The following is an 11786-nucleotide window of genomic DNA, read 5'->3' as shown; positions in this document are numbered from 1 at the left end:
GCACCTGGCATTGGCCACTGTGGGCCAACAGGACACTGGGCTGGATGGACCTTTGGTCTGACCCAGTCTGGCCATTCTTATGTTCTCTGGTGAGCGCCTCCCACTGGCTAGCTTAGGCAGCTCCCTGCCGGGCCTATTGGCTTGTCCCATTCCCAGACGCTTACATCCCCCCATAACTCAGTCTTGGGGGCTCACAGAGTCGTGCCAGGGATTTTCTGGGCAGCTACAATTCCAGGCAGCACCGTTCAGCGTTGCAATACCCCAGCCCCTGCCTGAAGCTAAGCTGCAGAAAGGAAAGCTCCCAGCAGACAGCAGCCTCAGGAGCTTGGGGCCCGGTGTTATGTTCAGAAGCACATGGGATCTTTTTCATGGGAAAAGGCAACATACTGAATTTATTGCAAATACAGTAGAAAAACAGTTAGTGTCTACTTCATAAAGTGTCCCCCTCACCCACACACAACGTCTTGTCGTTGCTTGAAGTTACCAGCCTGCTGCTCACATTAACTCACTGGCCAGACAAGTTCAATGTGAGGGGCAGGAGCGGGGGTTTCTCTCAGTCTGGACCGATGCTCCGATGTTGACGAGACCTGGAGATTCATGCAAGGCGCTCCATCTCTTATAGGACTTTTCTCCTATTCAAGGCTATGCATTTTGCCTCATCAACTCTTAATCAATCACCATCCGTTCTGCTTAATGTCTGTTTATCTGGGCAGTATTTGTAACAGAGCGCTTGCTTCTTCACACTCCAAGCTGTCCATATGTCCCCCAACGGTCTGCTTTGCATTGGGCCCAATTTATGGTACTTTGACGCCTCTGAGTCCCCTCCCCTCTTCCACTGTCTGGACTCTGAAACTGTTGGGCATCTAAGTTGTTACCTCTCCACACACTCTATTCCCTTCCCTCTCCTGCCCCATGAACATTCATTCTCACACTGCCCATTCAGCACGTTACATAACACATTACAAAACTCTGTGGTCTACACTGGCCTGCTTTCCTGATCCCAGCTGGGCCCCAGAACCCCCAAGGCAGGGGGGAGCTAGTGAGGGATGGTGCTGTCCGGTTGGTTGTTTTGTGCGACCTGATCTGAACTCTCTTGTGCTTTCTCTGGTGAACTGACAGAGCACTGCGGGGTGGGACTTGTGCAAAGAGTCTATGTGTGTGTTCAGTGCTACACAGCTGCTTCATGTCTCTGGACAGAGATCCCCTCAGACGGGGGGTTTCAGCATGTGGGAATCCGAAGGGTCAGCTCGGCACCAGAGTGTTAGGCAGAGGGTTACGCACCTCAGGCAGGGCCTAGACAGCCTGCCCCCAAGCATGTACCCAGGGACCCCAAGATTGGGGCAGGGGATGGGCCTCTGATTTGGTCCCATTTTTTTCTCTTCATTTTATCCCTTTCCCTCTGGCTGTCCCAATGAGATCTAATGACCCGGCTCTGTACAAAAATCTCCCTACTCCCAGCTTCTCCCCAGCCCCCCTCCCAACCCTGATTAATTCTGTGACCTACCACCCTCACCTCCTCCTCACCCCAGCCCAGCTGTTACTTCTGCCCCTGCCCAGCCCGCACCTCTGCCTCTCCCCTGCCCAGACCCCACCTCTCCCCCGCTGCTTCTTCTGCAGCCTTGAGGTTTCTTCCCACATACGACTGTGGTGCAGGAAGAGGGCGGAGGAGGTTTCAGGGATCAGAGATGAGGAGCCAGGGGCTGGGTACAGGGGAGTCTTACAGGATCACAGAGACTGGGGTGTGCGATGCCTTAGGGGCTAATTTCAGAGAGAGAGGCTGATCTGGGATCCTGACCCCACCCAGAGCCAGGGTCGGATTTTCTCCCCAGTGAGGGAGCCTGGTGAGAAAGTGAAGATTGGGGCCTCAGCTCCAGCATCGATAAATGTCACCTGCCCCCAGTCACAGTCCAGACAAACCCGGATCCTACTCGGGGGGGGGGGGGGGGGGGCAGCTCAAGGGCAGTGAGAGCCAGGAACTGTTCCTCCTACTGCCCCACATCCCCCCCTTGGGGCTCAAGCTGATCCATCTCTTCCTGCTCACACTCTCGGGACACCCCCACAGCCCACAGTCGCCCACCCCCCACCTCCACCTCCCAGCAATGTCTCTGAGGTGGAGCCCTCATGGCCCAGCACACAAGGCTCAAGGAGAAATCTCCGGGGTGTCGGGCCGTGTGTCTGCCCAGCTCACACGTTTCCCATCCTCCCACAGGATGAGGTTGGAATGCACAAGAGTCACGTTGGCTGGGGGAGAATCAGAGCGTGAGGGGCAGAGCTCGGCCCTGGGGGGTCGATGGCGTCAGGGACAGAATCTGCCCCAGCTGGGCCGTGACTCAGGGACTCTCCTGCCTCCAGGGGCGCCCGGCTCTGAGTGGGGAGCAGCCCTGAGGTCTCGGCCCAGCCCAAGGGCAGCTCGCTCCCCGGCAGGGAGGGGCCGTGGCAGAGAAGGGGTCAGAGGGGCCCTGACACTGGGAATCTGCCCCCCTCTCCCTGGGCCGGGGACGAGCGACTCTGGGCCGGGGACCCCAGAGGGACGGATGGAAACTGCCTGGTCAGGGCTGGCTGAATCCAGGCCCTGCCCTCGGCTGGGCCCCCCCCATTGAAATGTCCCTGGGTCCCAGCTGCCTCTGGGGGGGTTTGTGATTCCCCCTGGGACACGTCTCCGCCCCACGGCCCGTCTGGGCTCGGCTCCTTTCCTGCCGCACTGGGGCTCTGGGCCGAGCTCCGACCTGCCCCCACCAGGCTGCTCAGCCTCCGGCCCAGTAATTTACTTCAGCGTTTTATAGCCCCCCCTCCCCCCCCGGGTAAAGAGCAGGCGAGATATGAAGGGAACCCAGAGGAAGAGCCTGGGGGAAGGAGCCAGAATCAGGGGATGTGGGGCAGAGGCTGGGGAGTCCCTGGATGCTATGGGGGGAGAGGAGAGAGCTGGGGGGGGGTTCGGGGCAGACAGCAGTGACTGGCGCCCCCCCCCCCCATCTCATACACCCCCTGGGCGGGTCCCCTGAGGGGAGCGGAACTCTCGCCAAGGCGGGAAAATCCGGTTGGAACCGGTTCCCAACGGTCGCTCGGCTCCCTCGCCACAGGGCTCTGCAGCCATTTCCCCTCCCCCGCCCAGTGCGGGTGCAAGAGCCCAGTCACAGCGACACTGTCCCCCAGCCCGGCTCCCAGCCCGCTGCCCTCTGCCGCCCGGCCCCAGGGTGCGCCCTTACTGCCCCCATGGTGGAGCAGAGCGCAGTGGGGCTAGGACATGGGTGGGGGCACCGCCGTGATGGGTGTGGGGGGCTGGCCCCTGGTGCCGCCCTCTACCCGGCCCCCCAATAATCCCCTGACTCATTTCATACAGTAGAGGGGGCTTGGGGAAAGGGGGGCAGTGGGGATGGAAGGGGGCAGGAGCTGGGGGAAGCACTGAAGGGGAGCTGCAGCATTAGGGGAGGGGTTTGCTCTGGTCCCCATGTTGCCCTAGGGACAGCCCTGCCTGCTTCCTAGTGAGGATAAATACTCAGAGACGGTCGCTGGGAGCAGGTCCCATCCCACAAACACCCCCCTGGAGACCACAGCCTGGGGGGACCCAACCCAGCACAGAAGCAAATCCGACCCCTCGCCCCCCAGCAATGGCAGCAGGGAGGGACATTTAAAAAGGGACAAATCAGACGTGTCTTTTCTGCCCCCCTTTTTAATATTGTAAAAGCCCCTCAGAGTGGAAATGAGCGGAGAAGCAGCTTTAATACCCAGGCCAATGGCAGAGAGGCCCACGGGTTTGGGGAGCAGTTTATGTTTTAATGACACTGACATGGCAACCAGGTCAAGGTAGAAACCTGAAATGAGTGAGCGCGTCTCCCCTTCCCTCAAGACTGGGACATTTCTCTGCCCCTTTGAGCTGCCTTCACTTCAGCCTCGACTTCCGCCCGTTTCATTTCCAGGCGCCCTGTTCCGTCCCTGTTCATTTCTGGGTGTCTCTTCTGCTCTCCCCCGATTCCTCTCACAGACCCACCCCCTCACGTTCTCCCTTCTTTCCCCTGCGTTTATACCCTCCCCTCCCATAGCTGCTGGCAGTTTTCTCCCCCAGGAGTGTTTCTTTCATTGTTTTTATATCCAGTTTTACACTTTTCTTAGGACACTCTGTCTGTTTTGCTTTACTTGAACTTGTCCTTTTGTTTTCTCTGTTACCTCAGGTTCAGCTCCTCCTGCCCTGTCCTCCTGCCCCCGCATTTTGTAGCCTGTCCTCAGTCCAAATTTAGTTGTCCCCTGCCCAGCCCCCCATCGGCTCCTCCTGCAGCCTCAGGCATTCTCCCCCCTTCCTGTCCCATCCCTGGGGCTACAGGAAAAGAAAGGGGGGGAGTCCGGGGTTATAGAGATGAGGGTGGGGAGCCCTCCAGGGTCATAGAGACTGGACAGGCTGATTTAAAGGTCCCCACTGGGACGTCCCTCTCCACCCCCATGTCTCAGGGACTCAGGCTGAGCTGGGATCCTGACCCCACCCAGAGCCATGGTCGGATTCCAGAGAGGGAGCCCGGCGGGAAAGTGAAGATCGAGGCCTCGGTTCCAGCATCAGTAAATGTCACCTGCCCCCCATCACAGTCCAGGCAAACCCGGATCCTACTGGGGGCCTGGCTCAGGGTCAGGGGGGTCACAGGGTCAGTGAGAGCCTGGAACTGATCCCCCCACCGTCCCACAGCCCAGATCCCCTCTTCAGGGCTGATGGCTCCTTTTCCCCTCCCAGACTTCCTGGCCACCCCCACAGCCCAGTGCACCCCATCCTCCACCACCACCTCCCAGCGATGCCTCCCCGAGGTGAAGCCCTCCCGGCCCAGCACGCAGTGACCACTGTCAAATTTCTCGGGGTTGTCGGGCAGCAGTTGCTGTGTCTCTGCCCGGCTCACGCGTTTCCCATCCTCCGACAGGACGAGGTCGCGCTGCGCCGTGGCTGGATCCAGCGTCACGTTGGCTGGGGAGAGAGAATCAGAGCGTGAGGGGCAGAGCTCGGCAGGGGGCGGGGGGGGGGGGGTCGATGGCATCAGGGACACTCTGTCCCAGCTGGGCAGTGACTCTGGGACTCTTGTATCTCCGGAGTACACCCGGCTCTGAATAGGGAGCCACTTTGAGGTCTCAGCCCAGTGCTGGATGGAGTCACTCACCAGCAGACAGGGACGTGGCAGAGCAAAAAGTCAAGCCTGAGACACAGAATGTCTCCCTCTGAAGGGTATTAAAGACCTTGAAATGTCAGGAAGCCCCAGCGACTTCCACTCACATTATTCACAATTATCTTTACCCTGATGCACCCTCCCTGCATTCTAAAATCTTGATGCTTGGACACCCGTTGTCTGGCGTGGGGGCCAGCACCGTAGCCCATGACAGAATTAAACAAATCCCCCATTACATTTCTGTCGCTCCTCATCTGGGCCAGCCAAAGAGAATTATCACCCCCGATTTCAGAGTCTGAAGTTGGGATGTTGGTTTACAAGCACAGAGCTCTCAGAGCTGAAGGAGGGGTGTGGAGGAGGAAGGGGAAAGAGAGTTAGGAAGTGAGTCCATGAAGGAGAGAGTGGAAAATATGAATTAAAACAGCAGGAAGTTGGTGTTGGACAGAGAGAGGGAAAAGGGAGGAGAAAAGCAGAACTTGACCGATCACACGGGGGCCTTGGTTTGAACACTTGGCTGGTCACTCTTGTGCCTCGACCTGACAATAGGACTGGGATCAAACGGGACAATAACAGCTCAATCACTCGGAGCTGGGAACGTTTTCAGAATTAGTAGAGCGAGGTGTCAGGAGGGCGTGTTGTTGTGTTGATCCCTTCCTCTTCCTCCTTGAACCACAGGGCCCCTCTGTTCTTTGGCCCAGGAAATTACATTCCCCTTTCCTCGTGTTTTGTATGTTGAGAGGGAGCAGGGTCTCCCGTCGATGAAACACGCGTTGGAATTACCTGCGTCACTGAATGATCTCCTCTGCTCTGAAAGCAAAGATACATGTGAGGATGAGAAGGAAGCCTGAGAAATTCAGTAGCAACAGGGAGAGTTACTGCAGAAAGGGGTGCAGTACAGAGAAGCCAAACAGAACATGCCCTTACCTAGCTCTGTGTGAAGTTTACCTGAATGAAAAACAAAGAAAAAGGCTTCTGTAAAAGCTTCTCCTGGGTGAATTAACCTCCACTTGGCCCCCAGTCACTGATCATTTCAGCCTGTCTGCTGGGCACTGGTTAACATCGGTACCCCCTACGCACTGGGGACAGGGTAAGCCCACCAGTGCAAGTCACTTTTCACCGGGGTGTGGCTGTGTTAGGGTCTGACCTGCTGCCCCCTACCCCCACTGCCTCTGCAACAGAGGCAGCAAAAGGCAGAGGTGTTGTAGGTCATCGTTAGGATTAACTGATACATCCAGGCTTATCGGTTAATTGTTTAAACGTCTGTTCTCTACGCTAACAGCCCTAGTGAAAACAGGAGGGCTGGATCCCACATGCTCATTGAAGGAAGGGTGAGGCTCTGAGGAAGAGAGACCCCTTGGAGATGGGGCAGACTCCAGGGGATGAGGCGCTTGTTTAAAAGCGAGGGAAGAGCTCCACTCCTGTGGATCCAGGGCACTTACTTCCCAGATAAACTCAAGAGTTGATGCCTCAGGAATTGGCTCTAACCTGAAACCAAGACAATGAGCAAACTCTGCTGTTTCCTGCTCAGCTCCCTCCTCCTGGAACTGCAGACTCCAAACTAACAGGAGTGCAGCCTGCCGGCCCAGGACTAAACATTTGTGCGCACATTCAAAACAAAAATAAAATAGAAAAGCAGCACCCCTGGAAGTAGCCTGCCAAACACCTCAACAATAACAGGCCATTCAGGAATGCTGTAGTCATCTTTTGAACACACTAGAATTAACCCTCACCCACCCTCTGAGGCAGGGGTCTTCATAGGGGCCAAGGGTAGTTACAAGCCACAAGCACATCCATTTTCAGTTAGAGTTGGGAACTTGACTCCCTCAGGCTCCATTTTCAGCCTAATTAAACTGGCGCAAGCCTAGTTTTAGGCTGATTTTAAGGGAAACAGAAACATGTTTAAACTGCACTGAATAAACTCCACCGAAATGGACGGGTTCGCACAGAAGTCTGCGCTGGTTTCACAAAAATCAATTTAAATTCACACCATAAGCTGCTGTCACTTTCCAACATCAGCAAGTCTCAGTATCGTTTCGTACGGGCAGTTCTCAATATTCTCAATTCCCATCACACTGCCTCCCCCCAGTAGAGCTTTACCTCTTAATTTGAACAGAAAAAGGGTCAGGCCGATGGACACCAAGAGAATCACCAGAGTCACACTCCAAACCACCATCCAGGGAGACGTTCTTGGGAAAAAGGAATCTAACACACAACACCCTCGTTAGATTGGAAGTAATCAACGGCATTCTTTCCTTTGGAATGACAAACTATAATGGTGTTCCAGAAGAACCGATCCCCTTTGTTGTTTCACACTGTACTAGCGTGTGGAATTACAAACTATACTTTTCTAGGCAAGTCAACATCCGAAACTGCATGAACCAAAGGAGGGAAAATTTCTCCCTGAGATGTACAAACCGTCAGAAAGCAATGTTAAAAGGTGATGCTGCTCACACACTGCTGCTAGTATTAAATACTGTCTGAAACCGGGGACACAGCCTGTGGGCCACCCCAGAGCACTGGGATTGCACTCTGCCACACACACACTCCCGAAGTGGCAGGAGCCACAGGGTAGCGGAGTGAAGTGTGCGATCTTGCTGTTGCAGGGAGTGCAGTGAGGGCCCGACCACTCCTGACAATGTTGCATTCCTTGGGGGACGGGTACATTGGGGTGGGGAGAACATGGGTGGTTGGCAGATAGGGGTGATCTAAAGCTGGTGGGCAAGAGACAGTTAGCCAGATCCGGCCTGTCGCCACCTCACCAGCAGCCTCACTACACAGCGGCTCATGACACGGTAAAGAGCTGGCTGCTAATTGCTCTGGATGCTGGGGAGAGACAGGGAGCTTTGTGTGCTGTCCCCACCTCCTAGAAATATCCCTCAGTTCCCATTGGCCAATTTCCATCCAGTAGGAGCTGAGAAATATTGCTGGAGGCAGATGCAGTGAATGAAGCCTCTTTCCTCCCTCCCTTCCTGTGCTGGAGCAGAGCAGTAGTTGATACAAGTTGCATTGACTACACGATTAGCCAGATAACTGCAATTTAACCTCCTTACCCCAGATTACAACCCTTTCTTCACCCAAACTTCCTCTCACCCCTCCCACCTCCTCCTGCACCCGAGTTCTCTAACCCAAATTCCACCTGCCGTCCCAGGCCCCGCGCCCTCTCCACAGAAGTGCGGCCTTTGACCACTTACCAAAATCTTGGAGAGGCCCCTCTCAGCAAAAATCATTGCCCATCCCCAAGCTAAAGTAGTACCAGCCTCTCCCTTTCCCCCTCCCCCTTCTCCTCCCCAGCATAGATATGTAGGCCTGGCCACACCCTCTGTTATTAAGGTGGCTCTACCCCTCCCATTACATGGTCTTCAATTGCTCATGACTTTGCCAAACTTTACCCATCTGGGCAGAAAAATTCCATGCTGGGCGGCTGCCCCAGACTGACTTTTAGTGACAAGTTTCAGCCAAAATGTGTGGACTCGTTCTGAGAATGGGACCAGGGAATAACACCGTGTTCTGACATTTCAAAAACATCCAATGAGCTTTTCTAGGAGAAACTTCAGTGGCCTAAGCATTGGAGCAGAGACATGATATGAAGCAAAGGGTGACCTAGTGGCAGGGATGCGCCTTTTCCCTGGGAAAATCCACCCAACAACTGGCTAAGTGCTAAGCCTCTGAAAAGCTGTTGTTTGAGCACATGCGGGAGAGTTCTGAGAGTCCAGCAGCTTCACATTGCGCTCTGACTGTAACCCAATCTTAAATGCAGATTTTTGTGAGGGCATATTTTAACCTTTTGCACTATTAAGCAACCTAATGCTTCCTTCCCCTTAGATACAACAGTGTTTGGTTTTGGTGGGAACTGACCTGATATAGAAAAAGTTATTGATTCCTTTTCTTGGTCTACGTGGGTGTTTCTTAAGGAGCAGGACAAATTCTTCTTCGTATTTTCCGTTATAACGATGGAATTTTTTATTTTAAAGAAGCCACCTTCCTCTTCAGCCTTTGTTTCAGTCAATGCAGATAAAGGCTGCCCTTTGGAATCTCTCCACAACACCTGGGGCTGTGGGTACCATCCGGCCGACTGACACACCACTCGGATCCCTCCGTCCTGGTGACCCGCAACAGAGATGCGAGGTGCGGAGCCTACAGCTGGAATGAATCAGTGTTCAATGAGATACCTGTGCAGTCCAGTGTATAAAAGTTTACATTTTCAGTAAAATGACTGTCTACACTTCCTTCCTTGCTGATATTCATGAAAACTTGTCTGCAATGGAACTTAAGTGCTTGTTAAACCAGGGCTGGGGAATGATTTTGGGTTGGGGGCTGCACACTAGTGAGAAAAACCCCCCAAAACCCCCACTGTGTGGTCCCTCACTGAGGAAAAGTACACTGTCCACATTCCCCTTCGTACCTGAGTCTAAGGGGGCCCAGGCTAGCAGATTTTGTGTGCTCCTGGGGCACCAGCATGGGCTCTTCCATGCTGGGGCAGGGAAAGGGAATCAGTGAGTCTCAGAAGCCAGATCCAGACAAGGCTGGAGCTGAATCCGGGCCCCGGGGCTGAGGATCCCTGCCCCAAACATTTGCTTAACTGCGCTGCAATCCTGGGGCCTCAGAGATAGAGGGGAAGTCTTTCAGAACACGTTACCAACAGCACTGCAGGTGATGGGAAAAGAGCAAGAAATGCAAGAGATTTCCCTCTTGGGTTCTGGTTTTTACGCTGTTGTAGGTATTTTTAGTTTGCTTATTGCCTTCTGGTGGGGAATGTGAGAATAGCCATTTCCCGTGAGTAGCCTCAAGGCTTCTCCAAGCATGTTCCAGGAAGTTGTGGGCTGTGGGAAGAAACTGCTCAAGACAGAGGTTGATGAACATGTACCAGATTAAAAGATTCCCTTTTTCAGTTCTACCTGCTATTGGGTCACCATGTCCACTGATGGTAGGACAAGAAGTAATGGGCTGAATCTCCAGCATGGGAGATTTAGGCTAGATATTGGGAAAATCTTTCTAATAGGATAAACTCTGGAATGGGCTTCCAGCATTGTGGAATCCCTGTCATCGGAGGGTGTTTAGACCAGACCGGACAGATCTATCAGGGATGGTCGAGATTTATCTGGTCCTTGTGTCAACATAAAGGATTGGACTTGATGACTTCAAGACCTCTTTCAGCCCTACAGTTCTACCCTTCTGAATATTACATCAGTGATGAGAATAAAGTGAGACTAGCCAGAAGTTTTATACACTGTGTGTGTAAGTGAAAACCTTTACAAAAACGATAAACAACGGGTGCATATGGAAAAATGCGTCGTTTATCAGAGGGCTGTGATTTTGGGGATACGTTCATTGCCATGCTGTGGAATAGGCTTGCCTGTGGTACCACTGATGAAAGAATTCAGAGACATCTGCTGGCAGAGTCCATCTTAGACCTTAAGAAAGCTGGGAATAGCACCAGGCATGGAAGTAGCTGCGGAGCACTTTGGGTTTACTCAGCGTTTCTTAAAGTGTGTTCCACGGCATAGAGGCAGCTGGAGGTGTGCTGCAGAGAACAGAGTTCAGAATGGCACCCTTCACAGGGCAATGCCTGAACAGATTTTAAAAGGCCAATGCCTGCTCTCTCTCTTTTTAACTTATTTTCCCTGTCCTTTTTTGTTTGTTTAGCTCAACAACTTTTCGTTGGTTTTGGGGGTTTTTTTTGGTCAACTACTTTTCCCTTGGGAATGGCCACCCTTAATAGGGCAAGCCTTTTTAAAAATCCTTGGTGTTCCCTATAAAAAAAATTGTTTGGTATTCCTCGGTCTTAAAAAGTTTAAGAAACGTTGGTTTACATGGAAGCTCCAAGCAGCACTAAGACAAAGTGTTGCAGGCACCTGAGACAAAATGCCCAGCTTTCCACTTTTACGTAAGCAGAGGTGCCTCCTTAAGAGCACAAAAGTTGCCTAAGATGTGGGAGGAAGCGTGACTGTCTCACCTGCCCATGCAAAGATATGGAAGGCAGGGTTTACCAGAAGCAAGGTCGTCCCGGCGCACACCTGGTCCCGGCACCAACCCGCTGCAGCTCTGCATTGTTAAGGGACTGGGAGCCAGTACGCAGGCAGGCTGGCTTAGTCTTCACTGAGCACTGGTTCCCCAGTTCACCAACTGTGCAGAGCCACAGCGAGGTTCTTGCTGGGACCTGGCGTGAGCCGAGACTGAGCAAGCCTGCCAGTGCGCTGGCACTCTAGGCCCCTAATAATTCAAAGCCACAGTGGGAAGCCCGGGATTGAGCCAGCCTTTTGGCCAGCCCATTAAAAAAATGTACTTACAGTGCTGAGACGAGAGGGCGAGAGAGAGAGAGTGTATGGCTACTGCTTATAAATTTGTAAATGGTCATTGGGCCAGAGAAAGCAACTGCGGGGCAATGGTCAGGGAGGCTGGAGAACCCAGGTCCAGTCCCCCTACTCCACTGCCTATTTAATTATTTATCCTGACTGGATAAATAATCAAAGATCAACTAGAGCTGGGAGACTGGTCTTGGGGTCTCCCACTTCTGAGATGGGTGCTCCAACCACTGCACCACACAGTCTCTCTTTCTGTCCTAGTGTCTCCTTAATTTAATGATTATTTAAAGGACTTGGCTGGAGGTTACCAAAATTTTGTGCTGACGTGGGCATTAGGAACCTAACT

General features: G+C 53.3%; 1 protein-coding gene across 1 annotated transcript in view; it reads right to left on the bottom strand.

Moving 5' to 3' along the window:
- Positions 1-4119: 4119 nt before the first annotated feature.
- LOC102458154 (butyrophilin subfamily 1 member A1-like) overlaps positions 4120-11786 on the bottom strand; it is a 15310-nt gene continuing 7643 nt past the window's right edge. Inside the window, exons 4-8 of the mRNA XM_075918102.1 lie at positions 8994-9278; positions 7236-7340; positions 6063-6083; positions 5919-5945; positions 4120-4942 (exon numbers count right to left, since the gene is read on the bottom strand). Coding sequence (XP_075774217.1) covers positions 4440-4942; positions 5919-5945; positions 6063-6083; positions 7236-7340; positions 8994-9278 — 941 coding nt within the window. The 3' untranslated portion in view covers positions 4120-4439. The remainder of the gene's footprint in view (positions 4943-5918; positions 5946-6062; positions 6084-7235; positions 7341-8993; positions 9279-11786) is intronic.

The sequence above is a fragment of the Pelodiscus sinensis genome, unplaced genomic scaffold (assembly GCF_049634645.1).
Source record: "Pelodiscus sinensis isolate JC-2024 unplaced genomic scaffold, ASM4963464v1 ctg68, whole genome shotgun sequence".
In the NCBI taxonomy this organism is placed as follows: Eukaryota; Metazoa; Chordata; order Testudines; family Trionychidae; genus Pelodiscus; species Pelodiscus sinensis.
Note: the sequence above shows the minus strand (reverse complement) of the source record. Positions and strands in the feature narration are given on the sequence as shown.